This window comes from Gymnoscopelus braueri (assembly GCF_963280865.1).
Source record: "Gymnoscopelus braueri genome assembly, chromosome: 4".
In the NCBI taxonomy this organism is placed as follows: Eukaryota; Metazoa; Chordata; class Actinopteri; order Myctophiformes; family Myctophidae; genus Gymnoscopelus; species Gymnoscopelus braueri.
The window spans coordinates 52,909,124-52,929,248 of NC_137605.1; the positions used below are offsets into that span (position 1 = coordinate 52,909,124).

Below are 20,125 nucleotides of genomic sequence, written 5' to 3' on the forward strand. Positions count from 1 at the left end.
TGGTGGCCAATAAAGACCTATTTACAGGGTCCCCACGGTCATGAAATTCCTGGAAATATTTTGAAATTGAAAAAAAAATAATCCAGTACTGGAAAAGTTTGGGAATTGATCAAAGGTCCTGGAATTTATCAAGGGTCCTGGAAAAATATTTGGCTATGCATTGTTTTTGGCTATTGATTTTGTTAATACAAAACATTTTCATAAACATGTATAACATTACACGAAATATGTAACATAAGTAGTTTTTCGCCGAACGGGCTGTGTGATGGCATATATTATTTAAATAAAATAAGTCATACGGATGCCATAATGAGTCTTCCAGTGAGCTATGCCCTGATTTTGCACGAAATTTTGAATGAAATTGTACTATTCTATATTCTATGCTTTATTTTTGCTACACTGCCTATCTTTGGGAATTCTACATAGGAGTAAGAGACACATTATTGCGCTGAATGATTGTTATATAGGCCTGGAAATTGGGCTAAATATTCTGGAAAAGTTTTGGAAAAGTTTTGGAAATTCATTGCTAAAAATGTGTGGGGACCCTGTATTTACCTATTTCATAATACATCAAATTCATAGTGCTTTTCAAGGTTTTGAACAATTCAAAAAAGTAAAATAAACAACTTTGACCTGTCAGTCATCAATGGGTATTTACACAGTCAGGTGTAATTAAGAGTCAATATAAGCCCACCCATTTGAATGGGGACTTAAAATTACTTACTTAAAATACACCCATGTTACCCATTGACACATCAAGATGGCTGCTGTGGAATACTGTAGGTCTAAATTGGCCACCATTGAGACAGACAAAACAAAATTGGTCTGTAGTCTTTGTGTTTTACAATTCAGTTGTCTGGGGAACAGTGTCATATATTTTAATAGCTACATTCTCTCAAATATTGCATTGTTGAACATTGGAAAGGGGGAAAAAAGTTTAATTTGAAATGTTTGTCATTTAAAAAGGTCTGTGAACTTTTCATGGACTATTCATAAATGCTCAGTCAACAGATAAACAGGATATTGTTTTAAGTCAATATTGAATACCTGATTTATTTATTTTTATTTTTCAGGTTCTCACAAATGCCCTATGGTACATTTAGCCAGTTTGATCCAGGGATAGCCAGTAGCTAAAATATCTGCTTCAAAACACTTTATTACTTGAAGATGTTTGTTTTGTATTAATATTTTTGGTATGTGAGTGATACAGCACTTTACTTTGGTACTTTACTTAGAGTTGAATTAAAACTCAAAAGTATTCAACCAGTGTGTGGACATTCTATTCAAAGTTTTCAATTGTTTATTGTTTGTTGTTTTCAGACACTATTTTGTAAGTGCAGTGTACATGAACCATTTAATGATTTAGAAATTGGTAACTCAGGAAAACATAGAATATATTAAAAAAGAAGCATTAATATTGATCATTGCCATAGGAAAAAAAAAAAAATAATAAATAAATACCTACCCATCCTTCCCATGAGGAAATAAAATAAAATTCCTTGCTACCCATCATTCCCACAAAAAAATAAAAATAAAATAAAATAAATTCCCTACCTACTCAGCCCTAAAATGACAGCCAACCGGAAACCAAAGTTTTATTTTGTTAGGCCTAATATAGCATCAAAATGGCTACGCTCACATCGCGACACATGTGAGCTTGTAGATAGGCTATATTTTTTTTAAAGAATTGAACCTACTGAGTCAAGAATATCTTTTTACAGAAATATTCTCTTCTGGAAGTCTCTGGCACAACAACTTCTCTGATGGGGGTCTGCGGCCAAAAATACATATAAATCTGGTGGTCCTTGACATGAAAATGCTTGAGAGCCACTGCTCTAAAATGAGTGCACAGCACTGCCATCTAGTGTTGCAGCAGTGATGAGACAGTCAACAGGTATAATGGAGCCTACGCAGAACTATAAATCACTCGCTGCGCTTGTAGACAGCTACTATGTAGCTACAGCAACCTCTAGACACCTCCAGCCTGCACACAATAGAACCATGAAATGTGAGGACCACGTTCACTCTCCAAGCTTTTTCTCATGTCCTTTTTTAATCCCCAGGAGGATAGGATGGAGGAAGGGTGGCACTAGAAAAGCATACACAGTGCACACACACACTACTTGAAAACCTAGACCCTGTCGGTTAAAGTGTCACTTTCCACTAACACTACACCTCACACACACACGCGCGCGCACACACGCACACGCACACGCACACACACACTCAGAGAGTGATTGATTGTAGTAACACAGGGAGACAAGCCACCCGGCTGTTAGCTAATTGGTTCTCACTGACAATGGGCTTCACCTTTCGCCTCATCTCTTTCGGTCGACCCGTTTTATTCTTTTAACCCATTAAGACCGGGAACGCATCTGTGTGTCATTTTTTGATTTCTTTGGCTATTCAAATTATTGCAGATATACAAGCTCATAGCGCGGCACTGAAATCTTTGAATATGTATTTTTCAAAGCGAACATTTTTAACTCAAATCTTTGCTACTGAGGATTCTACAAATGTCTTCTAAATCCTAACAGTTTTTTTTAAACGTCTGTTGCTATAATCAGTGCTATAATCAACTTTTTCATGTCAAAGACCACTCAAAATGATGGCTGCAGACCCCCATCTCAAAATATGTTGTTCCATGGACCCCCCCAAGCAAAGATTTGAATTAAAAATGTTCTCTTTAAAAAATATATACATTAAAAGATTTGCTCAAATTTTCACGATAAAAAAAAAAAATGCAGATCTACAAGCTCATAGAGCGGCACTCGGTGCCACGCTACGAGCTTGTAGATCTGCTATTTTTTAATAGCCTAAGTATAAAATGATGGTTAACGTGGTTGCACAGATGCGTTCCCGGTCTTAATGGGTTAAACATATTCTAAACGGGTTAAACTGAACAGTACTTGAGTTTGACCAAAATGTCCTTCCATTTATAGAGATAAATAACGTCTTGTTTTATTGTTTTTATGGGTAAAAACCACAATGTATGTAATATGTTCTTTAGAATAGAAATGGGGGCGTGCGGGTGGTACGAGGTAAAGTACCTGTCCATCATCACGCTTGGCCGAGCGTCTCTATAGTATACGAACACATTTGGCGAGGAGATGATGATGTTGGAGAGGAGTGAAGGTTCCCGGGGAGGTTGATCCTGGCACCACAGAAATGTGTGTGGAGGGTTAATTAGCATTAGCAATGATTACATTGGGAGACAAAATGGTTGAAAGTAATTGTCTACTCTAGAAAAAAATATCAAATCTAATAATTTGGTGAACCGATATCCAATTATCTTTAACAAAAAGCCAATATATTGATAGGCCGATCCGTCAATAACATCTTGTTTTTAAACTTATCTTTAGACAAAGGTGTTTGTCTTGTCTAATTATGTGCAGTGCAGCAGTCATGTCGCAGGTGGGCCCCCTGCACTGTCTCCTTGTATAAGGGACTCCCTCTTTCCTTGGTGTTTCGCCTTGATTGCGCTTAAACCCTAACATTTTACTTCCCCAAAGCTATGGCTAAACCTAACCTTAACCCTAACCTCACAAACACTATACTCTAACCCTAACCTTATAACCCTAACCTCACAGAAATAATGCCTAAAAACCTAACCTCAAAACCCTGTCCGCCTGGGCCAAACACCTGGGAAAGACATCCTGCCCCTTGTATAAATAGAACAGTCAAGACAGCTAGCTTAGCAACAGTAGCATTGTCTCATCTAGGCCAATCCAAGCTCTCCGGTCTCATCTAGGACAAGCTCCTTAAGAAGCGTTGGCACCATGCCTGATCAAATTAGATGCACACTTAATACTGTTGATACACTTTACTTGATCCCAATGGCAGTGTTTGCATACCGCTCTATGTTTGTCATATCGTTGCTGTTGGGCAGAAACCTCTCATCTCCATATTTTAACATTTTTTGTGTTTTTTTTTTCGCAAATTAACGTCCTACTCAGTGGTGTAAAGTTACTAAGTACGTTTACTCAAGTAATTTGAAAACTTAAGTTACTAGTTACTTTTCAGATATAAATTATGATATTATGAAACATACATCAACCACTTCCCTATTTTATACCTAGGCTATTTGAAAATAGCCGATCTACAAGCTCACAACGCGTCGCATCGCATGTAGATCTGCTATTTTCAAACATTTTAGTACTTTTACTTTTGGTACTTTTAAGTACATTTTGATACCAATACTTTTGTACTTTTACTCAAGTAAATTTTGAATTCCAGACTTTTACTTGTAATTAGAATCCTGAAAAGTAACGGCGTTTCCAATGGATCCCAATGTAGTTATTATTAAGCCAGTAGCTGTTGTTGATACTTGTCATTGGTTCAATATTAATAAAAAACCCACACGCTTAACCACTGTCACCATTAATGTTTAGAAATAGTGAAAATAGCCGATTTACAAGCTGCGGTGTGTGTGTGTGTGTGTGTGTGTGTGTGTGTGTGACGTAAGACGGAAGTAGGTCATTCATTCACGAACGAAACATAAACAATTTAAACTATGGAGTAGGGCTGGTAAATTAATATTCAAATTTAGAATATTCCTCGAATATGGGGAAAATATGTATATTCGAATATGAACATTTATATTTGAATAAAAAAAAATATATATATATATATATATTTTTTTTATGTTTATTTGACAGGGACAATACAAAAAAACAATGTATCAAGTTATAAAAACAAACAAAATATATGTTTTATTGGATCCGAGCACTTGATACATAGTTTTTTGTATTGTCCCTGTCAAACAATTTTTTTTTTCATAATAATAATAATAATAATATTCGAATATATTCGAATATCTGCCAATTTTTAAGACCAATATTCGAATATCATTTCTGAGTAAAGTTACCAGCCCTACTATGGAGATGCAAGGTTTCTGCCCTGACGGCAACAAGATACTGCATTTGACCCGGTAACGTCGTTGATTGTGTTTGTCATCTTGTGTCCACGAGTGTAGCCTGACAGCATGAATCTCGCCCAGCACAGGGGACCCACATTTCACACCGACACACAGGTGGATGGAAGGGTAATGGGCGCTCCACAAAGCACACGTTGGGTTCACTTAACCCATTAAGACCGGGAAAAACATCCGTCGTTTTACTTTGGCTGTTCAAAAATAGCAGATATACAAGCTCATAGCGCGGCACCGAGTGCCGCGCTATGAGCTTGTAGATCTGCTATTTTTATTTATTTGCAAATATATAAAATATATTTATTTGCAAATACCGGTATATATATTTTAAAGCTCATATCTTTGCTTCTGGTGATTCTACAAATGTCTTCTAAATCCTTTTAAAAAAATCTTTTAAAAATGTTTCTATATCAGTGGTTCAATTTGAGTTACAAATCTTCGGTTTAAAAAATATATACACTGCTCAAAATAATTAAGGGAACACTTTGATCCCTTAATTCTTTTGAGCAGTTTTTGTTAGCAGTATGTACACAGTTCATGAAAACTCAAAATAATTAAGGGATCAAAGTGTTCCCTACATTTCTTTGAGCAGTATATATACTGTATATATTCAAAGATTTGCACACATTTTCATGATTTTTCAAAAAATAACAGATCTACAAGCTCGTTCTGCTATTTTTTTAATAGCCAAAGAAATCTAAAATGACACAGATGCGTTCCCGGTCTTAATGGCTTAATAATAGGAGAAAAGAAAGGGGATAAAAATAGACACCTCTCCCAGTGCTCCTGTTCAGACTGGTCCTCAGTGGATGCAGACCTGATAAAACTAGGTCACTGAGTCTACTTGAGTCTCCTCACCGGCTGGAACAGCCTTTTAAACACACGGATGGCCGCCTTGGAACCGGAATGTTCCTGGTTTCAATCTAGCTCTTCCTGGCTTCGTGTCAGAGAGCTCGGAAGTGTCCTTGAGCAAGACACTTGAAACCTCATGATCCTCATGAGCAGGTTGGTGCCTTGCATGTAGGGGTGTCAGAAAAAATCGAGTCGAATACGAATCGCGATTCTGCTGTTGGACGATTCAGAATCCATTCTCATTTTCAAAAAATCGATATAATAAATAATAATTATATATATTTTTTGGAATCTTGGATTTACCTTTGTGTGTTTAGTTGATAAAACCTTTACAATTATAAAAGCTACGTAAATGTACTCTGCTCTCATGCCAGCAGACTGGAGTAGATCCTGAAATCCTATGTTTTGAATCGGAAATAAAAGTTTTTGAATCGTTTGTTTTGAAAAAATCAGAATAAATCGGAATCGTGACCCCAAGAATCGGAATCGAATCGTGAGATAGATAGAAGATTCACAGCCCTACTTGCATGGTTGGGTCGCCAAGTGGGTAGAGAGGCCGTCCCGGTAATCAGAAGGTCACCGGTTCGACCCTTGTTTCACCCACCTACCTATATGTCAAAGTGTCCTTGAGCAAGACCCACACAACCCCTAACGGCTCCCCAATGAGCGCTCGTCAAGAAGCCACCCGAGCAAGCCATCTGCTGGATGAATGCAGAAACGTATGCCATACAATTCTCCCCTTGCCTCCGCCATTGGGGTGTGTGTATGTGTGTGTGTGTGTGCGGCGATATTTGCTGTTCTACTGTATGTCTCATGCACGGAGAAACTCGATGTGCTTCACAGGAAAAAATGAAATCCATAGAGAAGAAGATACAAAAATAGTTTCTATAAGGCTGTAGGGACGTGTGCATGTGCATTTGATAAGAATAGTTTCTCATTCCCTAGCAATTTTGGCACACAGCACCCAGTGCAGCTGCACTGTACTCCTCCCTGTTAATTTATATATTTGTAACTCGGAGAGGGTACAATTGGTTTCATTTTGTGTAAGGGTGTAAGTGATATCTATTGTTCATACGAGTGTTAAATAGCTCTATATTCTGACAGCAATCATTGCTATAGAGTGTTTGTTCAGTAACAGGAAATCTCCCTGTCTTTCCGTACCTTAACCCATTTAGACCGGGAACGCATCTGTGTCATTTTATATTTCTTTGGCTATTCAAAAATAGCAGATCTACAAGCTCATAGCGCGGCACTCGGTGCCGCGCTATGAGCTTGTAGATCTGTTATTTTTGAGAAGCCGTGCTTTTTTTTTGTTGCAAATCTATATATTTTTTAAGCGAAAATTTGTAACTCAAATTCTTTCTTCTGGGGGTCCCCGGAACTAAATATTTTGAGATGAGGGTCCGCGGCCAAATACATATCATATTGGGGGTCCTTGACATGAAAAAGTTTGAGGACCACTGATATAGCAACATAAGTTTTAAAAAAATACTGTTGGGAGAAAAATACATTTTGTAGAATCGGCCTCAGGTCTTAACACATTCCATGCCAGAGTTTAATATCATAATGTACTCACTCACTGCCAGCAAATTTATTTTATTTATATATTTTTTTCACCTCGCCACAGACCTCGCTAAATCCCTTATGATCGCGTGTTCAACTGTTTATAGACACACAGGGTAGTTGTGTGAGTGGCCCAGAGAAGAATTTTTCAATCGGCGACATTCCATTTGGCAGTAGTAGCAGTTTCTAAAACCCGTTTCAAACAGCGTTCAGCGCGGAGAAAAACAACACCGAGATAATGGCGATTTAGCGGAAGCTTTAGAGCGGCGGCAGATGGGAACAAAAATCTTTGATTGACGTAATTTCCTTATCCGGGTGTGCTACAATGAAATGTGTCACTGCGAGAGAAAAAAAAAGACCACTTCACGTAGGCTACGCGATTGGCGCGCTGCGGCTTTATTTAGGTTAGCGTAGATCTACGCGATTGGCATGCAATTTGTTAATGGGTTAAACGAAAAGTACATTCTAACGGTCAGAATACAAATCGTATCCAATCCGAGGTTGATCGGCGAGCGACACTGTGTTTTATAAATCAGGCTTTACGGATTCAGTGTCACCGAGGACGATGACAAAAAGCGGTGGATTAAACGCTGACTGTGTAGTGTGTACAATCAGTGTGCAACACTCAATTATGGTTATGAAGACATCTCCCCAGTGTCCCATGACAAGGAGGAGAGAGTCGGGTGGGAATGAACACCTCCCCGAAGCATTTCAATCAGTGGTTCTCAAACTCTTTAGCTCGAGACCCAAAAGAGAAGTTTTATGTCTTCCCGTGACCCACACTAGTGAAAATAGCAGCTGTGAGCTTGTAGATCTGCTATTTTCACTACTTCTTTAAAAAAAAGTTTTTTAAAAAATGTCAAATTTTTGGGGGAAATATTTGAAAATCTTTTAAAATAATAATTCAAAACAAAATGTAAAAAACGAAAAATAAAGGGACATTTACTTCAATAGACAGGAATTACATCAGTCTGTATTAGTAGCTTAGTATTAAAATTCTACTGTCATTTTTATGTCCAATGTATTTGTATTTAAGTTCACTAAACATTTGAAATTAAATAAAAATGTAACTTTTCAGGATTCCAATTCAAAAATAGCCGATCTACAAGCTCAAAACGCGTCGCACTGCGACACGTTTTGAGCTTGTAGATCGGCTATTTTTGCTACTTTTGTGTGACATAGAATGGTAAAGTACGGCATTCATTTAAAGTTAATTACAGAGATAAGTGGTGTCTGCCCGACAGTATATGCAATGTGGCCCTCTGGAGTGAGTGTGGAAATATAGTGGCCCTCTCCATCATCAAAGTTGCCCACCCCTGATATAGCCAAACATTTGCAGCCCTGTGTGTGCAGTCATGGAGGATGTGGTCAGTATTGGTCCAAACATCAGTGTTTCCTAAAGCCGGTTCCTTTTTTTTTTTTGTCCTCTTCAGGTGCCGTATTACGAGTGGATGGAGCTGAAGTCCGACTGGCAGAGGGTGGCGTACCTGAAGGACAAAATGGGCAAGGCCGTCGCAGAGGACATGGCCAAGTGATGACACACAGCACGCTTGTCGAACTGCAAGCTTTTCCACAAAAACAGGACTTTGGACACACACAGTATATACTCACACAAACACCTACATGAAAACATAAAAATAAGCAGCACAGCTCTCTCCAGACTTCCAAAGCATCCAAAAGCTATACATATCCTTCACCCTGGTTCCCTTGGCAACGTGCGTGGGGGGGGGCTTTCCCTGTTACCATGGAGATGTGGACAGAGCGCTCCGGAGCCAGAGAGGGAGAAATAAATAAGAGAACAGAAGGCAAAAAAAAGTCCCTGAACAGAAAACCATCCGAACAAACAGTTCTGTTGCCAAGGAAATGTTCCCCGGGCGGCGGTCCCATTGTCACAGACAACCACCGGGGCCGAGGGGTGTTGAATGTAGATCAGTGGTGTCCAGTCATTAACTAACCACTACGGCAACTGATTTAATTCATTAGTTCCTTTTCTCTCTGATTACCCAGGCCGCATGCATGCATAAACCCCTTCAGCTTTAACCGCTTCCAAAAAATAGCATAAGTACAATAGCCGATCTAGCATGGCATTACTATTAAAAAATTGCTATTTTTTGGAAAATCGTGACATTTTTGAAAATGTTTGAAAATGAAAAATGTGGAAATGTGTCGCTTGATACATGATAATGAATGACATGCCCAAAATAGGTCACGCCATTTTGAAAGAGGTTAATGCTTTTCATTGTTATCCCAATTTAGCTGTTATTTAATCCCTGTCATGCCAACCCCTTCTGCTTGGTCTGGGGACAGTGGAGACTTGAGTCTGTAGACAACCACTCAGTCTATCCAGACAGACTGAGACCATTTTCATTTTCATTCAACATCATGTACATCGAAAGTGCTGAAAAGCCTCCGAAAATAAAGCAAGATGTCCCGCCTCGCCCCACTTTGGCTTCGCCTTTGCGATCACATACAAATCTACTGTATATCAAAATGTGTTGAAGCCTATCTAGCTTGCTGTTTAGCAGACACGGAAAATCACAAAATATATTTCAAAGATATTTTAAAATATATTTTCGTGAACGGAAATGACAATCGGAAGACAAGCTTCCTGTGTTGAACTTTGAGGGGCCATAATTACAGACTCTCTGTAGCATTGAGTCATCAGGCTAGAGAGACTAACAGCCACATGTCTCCTCTGATACACATGGAGTCGGCCAGCCGCTTCTTTTCACTTGACGGTGAGGAATTTCCCTCGGAGGACGTAACGCACGTGGAGGAACACTCCATTCCTCTCAGTTCCGCTCCATGCTAGTCTCGCGTGGCCAGACTATTGCCTCCCACAATTTTCAAATGTTTCCGGTCATACAGTCTGGGACTCGGAAGCTCTGATCATGATAAGAATATAAACCGGATATGAAGCCTCCTCCCCACTTCCGTTTCGTCTTTACAGTCGCAAATGTATCCTAATATAAATCAAAATCATTTAAGTATATTTAGCTTGCTGCTTAGCAGAAATGGAAATTAAAAAATTAAATGTAAAGATATTTTTTAATATATTTTCGTGAACGGAAGTGCCAGTTTCCTCTCTCGGATTTCGGGAGATGTAGTTCCAGACTATATAGCGTTCAGAGATTGTGGAATAGTTGTCTGGCTACGCGAGACTAGCTCCATGCTGAACAGGCATCCCCAACCGACCCGTAGGAGTCACTAGTGCAGCGGCGGAGATCACCCTCCCCAGCTGGTGGCTTCCCACCAACCGTGTTGCGTCGGTGTATCCGGCCAAGTCGGCCTGCTGCTGCACACAGTAGGGAAATCGAAACCCTTGTAGGAACTTCACCCCTGCACCACCCAGACAACCCAACCTGTGGATTTTATGCATGACAGAGTATAGTAATTACTCCTGTCTGTCTGTCTGTCTGTCTGAGATCAACTTAACTTGAGACGGGATGGGTGGAATGTTCAACAAATCAGAAGGCTGCGCTGAGGAGATGATTGCATGTTATAGGTTTAAAAACATAAAGTTCACGTTCAGTGTTTGAACTCCTGGCACCCTTTCTAGACTCTCAGAGTTAGTGATCTGTCACCCAGGATTTTACTGTGCAGCTTAGGTTTTAATTAAGTGTTAATCAATTAAATCAGTTGGTGTTTGTTTGGAAATGAAAACCTGAACTCATTTGATTGGACACCACTGCTGTCGAGTTTGTGTGGTGTACTGTGTATTGAGCTGTGTGTGTCTATCTGATTAATTTAATTATGAGTATGAAGGTTGTGGACTCCTCTCGTAATGGAATAAAAAATATTGACTCTGCCCTCTTGGTCTATGAAATACTTTGAAATTGTTTTTCAGTAAAATGATTAAATAGTTGTTTTTGTATGGAAGCAAATGCCAGTTGAAAGACTGTGTGTGTTTATCTCTAGTTGTCTGCCTTATCTTCTGTCCATGCTAGTGTGGTATTCCGTTACGGTCTGCTTTATTTCACACCTAATGACTAATAAAACATTCATTTGTTCCGCTGACACAGTGCTATGAGTGCTGAACCACAGTGTGTTTGAGTGTGTGTGTGTGTGTGGGTGTGCGTCGGTGCGTGTCCTAATAGTGTTGTGTTACAGATCTGTGAAGGGAAGAGTGAACAGCTCCTTCCTCCATTAATGACTGCTGTGGGTATGAACACACACACACACACACACACACGATGGAAAAGAGCAGGGAAGTGGCAGCACACTCAAGACCTATTTATAGTCAGTTACATGACCGTGTCACCAGTGGTGGCAGGTAACTAAGTACATTTACTCAAGTACTGTACTTAAGTACAATTTTGAGGTACTTTTACTTTACTTGAGTATTTGCATTTTTTAATACTATAATATTTATATTCCACCGCATCTCACGAGCAAGTATTGCACTTTTTACTCCACTACAATTATTTGACAGCTTTAGTTACTTTGCAGATTTAGATTATTATTACAAAACCTATACATTAAGTGATACATTATGATGTACATTATACAGTAGGTTAAGCTACCCAGCAGCGCACAAAGCCTGACCTTTACCAGCTGCTGCATTAAAGTGATGAACACATTAATGCATTGATAAATACAATCCAATAATAAGATTGTAAAATGGATCATTCTGCAAAATTAATAAGGTATATTTTGATGCCAGTGCTTTTGTACTTTTACTCAAGTAACATTTTGAAGGACTTTTACTGTGCTTGTAAGAGTATCTCTGAAGAGTGATATTTCTACTTTTACTAGTTAAATAATCAGAGTACTTCCACCACTGAAAATACATTATTTTTGTCAATCAACACACCTGATGCACTATATAATTTGATTAATTGAGTCACTGCAGGAGGAGCAGAGGACAAAGAAAAGGAAACGGACTGAAAAAAATCCACTGTCACCCTGATCAGACAGCTTGCCAAGTGTGGAGAGACTGGAGACGAGGTGAGTTCATCACTCACAGTGGTGTAAAGTAACGAAGTACATTTACTCAAGTACTGTACTTAAATACAATTTTGAGGCACTTTTACTTTACTGGAGTATTTCCAATTGTCTATACTTTTTCTTCTACTCCACTACATCTCAGAGGCAAATATTGCCGTAAATTTCGGACTATAAGCCGCGGCTTTTTCCCCATTTTTCGACCCTGCGGCTTATATAACGGTGCGGCTTATCTATGGATTTTTACAGCTGACGGCCACTAGGGGACCTCCTAAATCTATGGATTTTACACCCGCGGCTTATAGTCCAGTGCGGCTTATATATGTACAAATCATTCAATTTAGCTGCTGCGGCTTATACTCAGGTGCGGCTTATAGTGCGAAAATTACGGTACTTTTACTCCACTACAATTATTTGAAAAATTTAGCAGTTACTTTGCAGATATAAATTACTACATTATAAAACACACATTAACCACTTTAGCCCTGTTTTATACCTAGGCTATTTGAAAATAGCCGATTTACAAGCTCACAACGTGTCGCGAGCTTGTAGATCGGCTATTTTCAAACATTTTAGTACTTTTACTTTTGGTACTTTAAGTACATTTTGATATCAATACTTTTGTACTTTTACTCAAGTAAATTTGGAATTCCGGACATTTACTTGTAACAGAGTACTTCTACATTGCATTATTAATACTTTTACTTAAGTAAAACATTTGAGTACTTTTTCCACCACATAATGCATTATAAATGATTCTAATGTTTACTGTTCACTGCTCACACACTTTATAATTTTGGACCCCCAGTTTGACATGCATTAGGGAACAGACTCCCATACCTCTCAGAGTTACAGACCTGTAAGGGTCCATTTGATACCTAACTATCATACCCATGCAACCCTGCAATCAAGGACCCCTGGGGGTCCCCGGACCCCACTTCGAGAGCAACTGACATAGTGTACCAGAGATTGATACAATCATACTCGGCCACACATAGAACCACAGCATACGTACATGAAGTGTCGCTCTAGGGTTAAATGGCATATAGGGAACTAGTTCACACAGTGGTCTTCAACGTTTTTCAGGGCAAGGACCCCTTAGCTGAGATGAAGCAGGGACCAGGTTTATTTTTTTGAGAAACCCTTTCATGCAACTTGATAAGAGGCTTTCAAAGCTAGTTGAGAGATTTGAGACTAGCTTGGAAGTATTCCACAGGGGAGAACCAAGGGGCTAGCTTCCAAGTTGTAAATTGAGGCTATATAGGAAGTGACGGTTCATATGAATGGCCTGTAGTCTCTGTGTTTCACCCCTGCTGGTGTCAGAAGCAATTAGGCTCTATTCAAGCGGATGGGTTTTTGCCGAACTTTACACTTGATTTTATTACCAGAATTAAATTAAACATTGTTATAAATACTATATGCTTCCATTCACTATAGTTTAAAGTCTTCTTTCAATCACCATGATTTGCGTTTTGGTAAATTATGGTCCCATTTATTTTGAAATTAAAGTAGGGTATGCTGTAGGAGGGGCGTGGCTACCCTTTGATGATTTGATTGACAAGCTACACAACCAATAGCATTAATTCCCCTCCCCGCTCTGGTCCCAACCAATTGGCATTAATTTCCGTTTCCATAGAATATAGAAAGATGGCGGATTTGAAATTGCTTAAAAATAGGCTTCATTTACGGTCTGTAGAGTCTATGGGCGTAACGTTGTCCATACTTTTTGCTGTCTATGGGGAGAACCCTTGCTATCACACCAAAATGCACCCTATACTAACTCTGAGGACCCCCTGTTGAATTAGTTTTCCTTCCATTTACAGGACAGAGCAGGACTTGTGGGGAGTGGAAAGGGTGAAACAAAAACATTGATAGATTGAAGCTTTACTGCATCATTAGAATGCAACAAAAAAGTTGAGGCCAGCTCAGCTCACTTGTCTTTGCACAACACCCATCATCCATCACTTTGTAGCTTCATGTTGCTGGCTTCCTTTGAAAAAGACTTACGCCGCATGAGGCCCATGCAGGTGTAAGTTTTTGCTGGCTCTGCCTCCGTTTTGGCTGGGTGTCCATGAACACAATTGTCGGTGTTCGTAGGTGGGAAGCCGGCAGGGTAGTGTGTCCTTGTCGTGCTAGTATTACCTGCTGGTTGGTGGGGGACGCTTGTTCAGAGGGAAGGCGATGGGGTGGGGGTGTGGGTGGGGGTAGCATGTGGCTCCGTGCAGGCTATGCTCTCCCAGTGAAAGTCCTTGCTGTAGGATGAAAAGAGGCGGCAGGTGAATCTATGTGTATCTGAGAACCACTTCTCAGATACACCCACTATACAAGTAAACACCCAGATACTGAGAACCACAAGAAAACTACGACTCCTCCCTAAGTGAGGTCCATGAAAGGGTTCTAGGGGATCTCCAGCAAAATGAGGAACAGTTTTTCACTGGCTAGAAGTTACTGTAGCAGCCCAATGAGAGAATGCATAAGAATGACTAACAAACAAAATACTTTGTGCCTCCCTGGCACAAAGTATTTTCAAATGGGGATCTGTGGCCTAATGTGTATCAATGGGGGTCCTTCACATGAAAATGAGAACCACTGCTCTGCGTAGACTAGGACATCAGTGGGGGTTTGCGTTGACAGTAGGGCTGGTAACTTTCCTCAGAAATGATATTAGAATATTGGACTTAAAAATTGGCAGATATTCAAATATATTCGAATATTATTATTATTATTATTGAAGAAATATATATTTAAAAGAAAAATGTTTAATGTTTATTTGACAGGGACAATACAAAAAACAATGTATCAAGTGCTCGGATCCAATAAAACATATATTTTGTTTGTTTTTATAACTTGATACATTGTTTTTTATATTGTTCCTGTCAAATAAACATAAAAAATAAGAATTGAATATTAATTTTCATATTCGAATATACATATTTTCCCAATATTCGAATAATATTCGAATATTGAATATTCGTTTACCAGCCCTAGTTGACAGTCAGGGACCACAGTGTCCAAGGGGAATCGGCAATGACTATATTGAGGATACAAAATAAAATAAGAGCTATAAAACAAAATATACAGTAAAAAGATGCATAGAGCTTTTTTAGTGCTGACAGGTAACAGACACACACACACACACACACACACACACACACACACACACACACACACACACACACACACACACACACACACACACACACACACACACACACACACGGTATGTATCTCATTCTCTGGTACAGGGTGTGAGTGTGCAGGAAGCCATTATTGTTTGTGTACCAGTTGGCAGGTAGTGAAATTGTCACCGTGGAAACCAGTGCTGATTCTACGCAGAGATATTTTCTGCTGAGCTGGCATCCTTATCGTGGGAAGTTTGCACTCCATTGCCATGGAAACTGCTGCCGCTGATTTCCTTTCTTGGCGTGGCCGCCCTCTCCCTTCTCTGCCTCCATTTGTGACTGCCTCCTCCTCTCACTTCAGTTCAACCACTTCAACCCTATATACTGTATTTAGATGGCCGGAGTCCACCAGGTGTCTATTCTAGGCCCCCTCCTTTGTTCCCTCTACACCAGGGGTCTTCAACGTTTTCAGGCCAAGGACCCCCTAGCTGAGAGAGAGATGAAGAAGGGACCCCCTCTATATTGTAGAAAATTGTGTTTCAGATTAGACTTGTTTTTCCCTCTACACCTATACCGCTTTGCCAAAAATAGCAGATCTACAAGCAATCGAGAGCTTGTAGATCTGCTATTTTTGGCTGAAGTTCTCCTCAGGAAAGGGACGCTAGGGTTGAAGTGGTTTAGGTTAAAACTAAATCATATCACAAAGATTTGGCGGCCCCCCCTGTAGTAACTCTGAGGACCCCCTTTTGAAGACCCCTGCTCTACACCAAATCTCTTGAAAATAGTCTAAGAACACAACCAGGTTTGAATGGGTGACAGGGGGGGGGATCAATTCCTCTGCTTTTGATATCCCTCCACTGGTCCTTTATTTTTAATGGCCGGTGGCGATATGCTTTATCCCTGCCTCTGGTCAGACTGAATTCAATACATGCATTTCCTCTTGGGAAATGTAGACTGTCTGATATGTTTGATATCACCGTTTAATAAAAAAAATTATGTAACCACATTAAAAAGATTCAAGTTTTCAAATGGTTTAAACACGTTGCGATAGAACGCTTTGTGAGCTTGTAGGTTGGCTATTTTCACAATTTGTCGTAGAAAAGCTTTAGTAGTTAAGGCACTGCCCCCGCCCTCTGGTTTTATTTCTTACGAATCGAGCACTGACTGCACACAACTATAAACATAAGAGAGAGAGAGAAAGAGAGAGTACTTATTGTGTTAGAAGAGACACAAGCACTTAACTCTCTATCTGTTTCCATCGTTTCCTCATGTCACTTAAGTTTATGTTGATGGATCAATAAGCTACGATATGAGAGAGAGACGGCACATATTTCTGCTCTGTCTCCCTCTGTTTCCATCTGATCAGTTATACTTATACAGGGAACGGAGGAAGAGTGAAGAAGATGGTAAACAGTGAGTATTAATTATATCCTTTTGTTGAAATCAATGTTAAATAGCTCTATAAGTGTTTATTCAGTCTCTCCAGCTCTTTAGTATACAAAGTACATTTCAGTTTGGGGTACCAATTTTATCCAATCAGGAGAGAGAACTCATACAGGATACTGACCGATCAGCGCCAGATTTCTTGTGCAAGCTGCCAGTAGGTGAAAGAAGTACCTCCATGCATTTTCACATGTTTTATTATAGACAGTGGTGGAAAAAGTACTCAAATGTTTTACTTAAGTAAAAGTATCAATACTGCACCTAACACTGTAGAAGTAGTCTGTTGTAAGTAAAAGTCCGGAATTCAAAATTTACTTGAGTAACAGTACAAAAGTATTGGTATCAAAATGTACTTAAAGTACCAAAAGTAAAAGTACTAAAGATTTTGAAAATAGCAGATCTACAAGCTCACAACGCATCGCGATGCGACGCGTTGTGAGCTTGTAGATCTGCTATTTTCAAATAGCCTAGGTATAAAATAGGGCTAAAGTGGTTAATGTATGTTTTATAATGTAATATATTTATATCTGCAACTAACTAGTAACTAGTAACTAAAGTTTTCAAATATTTGTAGTGGAGTAAAAGTACAATATTTGCCTCCGAGATGTAACGGAGTAGAAGTAAAAAATATAGACAATTGGAATTACTCTGGTAAAGTAAAAGTACCTCAAAATTGTACTTAAGTACATTACTTGAGTAAATGTACTTAGTTACTTTACACCACTGATTATTTAACTTCAATTTGATAGTGGAACTCAATGGGGTTCAGATGGGGTCTAGACTGGCTGCATGAAGTATTGATATCCACAGGGGAGACATGCTGTAATTAGACACCATGTTGTTTAGTTGTGGGGAGGGTGTAGACCTGGACCAGTGGTTCTCAAAGAGTGGTCCAGGGACCCCCAGGGGACTATGAGGGGGTTCCAGGTGGTCCCCAGCTATAGATGATTGATAGTTAGTAACCAACCGGACCCCTACAGATCTGTAACTGAGAGTGTACAAATGAAACCAAATGGACCTGTAAGGATGCATTTGTTTCCATTTGTACACTATGATCAGAGTTAATTCAGTCAGAGTTGTGGTCGGTATCTTTTAATGCATACCAAACTGGCGGTCCCTGAAAAAAAGAAGTTTGAGAACCATTGGTGTAGATCAGTGGTTCCCAAAACGTTTTAGCTCAAGACCCAAAAGAGAAATTAGATGTTTGCCCGGGACCTAAACTAGTGAAAATAGCAGATCTACAAGCTCACAATGCGTCACTTCGCGCCGCGTTGGGAGCTTGTAGATCTGCAATTTTCACTGCTATTTTCCCTACTTCTTCAAAAATGGAAATTATTCGATTTTTCTACTTAAGTTATGAAATACTTAAGACAAATGTTGGAATAGTTTTTTTTTATTGATGAAATTGAAGATTGTGATTTCATTTGTTTAAATTTTTTTTAATCTTTAGAAATATACCGTATATAGATATTTTAAATGTAGGAAACGAAAAAAAGTAATGTTTACTCGCGACCCATAATAATTGGTCCGCGACCCCAACATGGGTCCCGACCCACTGTTTGGGAAACAGTGGTGTAGATAATCACGTCTTTCTTCTGATACACATGGAGTCACCATCCGCTTCTTTTCAGATGACTGTGAGGAGTTTTGCCAGGATGGCCTATAACGCTTGGGGAGGAACACGCCATTCCTCTCATTTCCCACCGCCTGCCAAACAGGAACCCTCGACCAACCTGGAGGAATGGCTATAGTGCAGCAGTGGTGTAAAGTAAGTACATTTACTCAAGTACTGTACTTTAAGTATTTTGAGGTACTTTTACTTTACTGGAGTATTTCCATTGTCTATACTTTTACTTCTACTCCACTACATCTCAGAGGCATTTTTTTTACTTTTACTCCACTACAATTATTTGAAAACTTTAGTTACTAGTTACTTTGTAGATGTACATTATTACATTATAAAACATACATTAACCACTTTAGCCCTATTTTATACCTAGGCTATTTGAAAATAGCAGATCAGCAATGCGACGCGTTGTGAACTTGTAGATCGGCTATTTTCAAACATTTTAATACTTTTACTTTTATTCTGGACCTTTACTTGTAACAGAGTACTTTTACATTGCAGTATTGATACTTTTACTTAAGTAAAACATTTGAGTTCTTTTTCCACCACTGCCCAGCACCACGTAGGAATCGAGGACTTGCCCCCTCTCTCGTTTACACTTTTCGTATCTTTTTATTTCCTTAATTCCACTTCAATGTTTTCCTTTCTGTCTCCTTGGCTACAGTTACCGGTCACGACCTCGTGGGGGCAGCATTGAGAGAGCAGCGCTAAGAAATCTGCTGACATCACACAGAGAGAGAGAGAGAGAGAGAGAGGGAGAGAGAGATGAGAAGGAAGGGCGGAGGGAATCAGGAGCTGGGTAATCAGAGAGAATACTGCAGCTCCCTTTTAGATTACACACACACACACACACACACACACACACACACACACACACACACACACACACACACACACACACACACACACACACACACACACACACACACAGAGGAAGTGCATTGTGAGATCTGAACACACCGACCACAACAACAGCATCTCCACTGGTCTGAAAAAAGACTGACGCACGCTTGCTTCTCTCTCTCTCTCTCCCCTCTCTCTCTGTCTCTCTCTCTCTCTCCTCCAACACACACATACAGGCAGACACGTGCTGCAGGGAAGGATCTAAGTGTTGGTTCGATGAGCATTAAGATACCCCTCCCTCCCTCCCTCTCTCTCTCTCTCTCTCTCTCTCTCTCTCTCTCTCTCTCTCTCTCTCTCTCTCTCTCTCTCTCTCTCTCTATCCCACACACACTCTCTCTCTCTGTCTCTCCCTTTCTCTCTCTCTCCCCGTCTCTCTCCTCTCAGTTCACCTTGGCTGTTCAGGCGGTAGCAGCAGCAGTGTGGTTTATTTGTTGCGTCAGAGACAGATCCAGGCACCGACATGCCAGGGGACAGCACTCACAGATCTGTCCCCACAGCCAGACGCTCGGAGCGGGGTGCCGAGGAGGTGCCGGGGCTCCCTGGACCAGGTAGGACCCCCCCCCCCCCCTTTCCCCAGGGAAACGACCGACACAATGACCAGGGGAGGAAGGGAGAGAAGATTAAGGGGGGGATAACATTTGTGAGAGGAGAGGCGAGGAGAAGAGAAGAGAGTACAGGACAGGAGAGGAGAAGAGAAGAGAGGAGAGGAGAGGAGAGGCAGTATAAAGGGACAGCGGTGAA

The 20,125-nt window shown here is 40.0% G+C and overlaps 2 protein-coding genes across 2 annotated transcripts in view; both read left to right on the top strand.

The window, feature by feature from the left end:
- The window catches only part of tbrg4 (transforming growth factor beta regulator 4), a 28,666-nt gene extending 17,513 nt beyond the window's left edge, over window positions 1-11,153 (top strand). Inside the window, exon 11 of the mRNA XM_080427460.1 lies at window positions 8,779-11,153. Coding sequence (XP_080283586.1) covers window positions 8,779-8,880 — 102 coding nt within the window. The 3' untranslated portion in view covers window positions 8,881-11,153. The remainder of the gene's footprint in view (window positions 1-8,778) is intronic.
- A 5,661-nt stretch (window positions 11,154-16,814) lies between these two features.
- nacad (NAC alpha domain containing) overlaps window positions 16,815-20,125 on the top strand; it is a gene marked incomplete at its 5' end in the record, with an annotated part of 50,622 nt that continues 47,311 nt past the window's right edge. Inside the window, 2 exons of the mRNA XM_080425972.1 lie at window positions 16,815-16,824; window positions 19,769-19,932. Of these exons, the coding sequence (XP_080282098.1) occupies window positions 16,815-16,824; window positions 19,769-19,932 (174 nt within the window). The remainder of the gene's footprint in view (window positions 16,825-19,768; window positions 19,933-20,125) is intronic.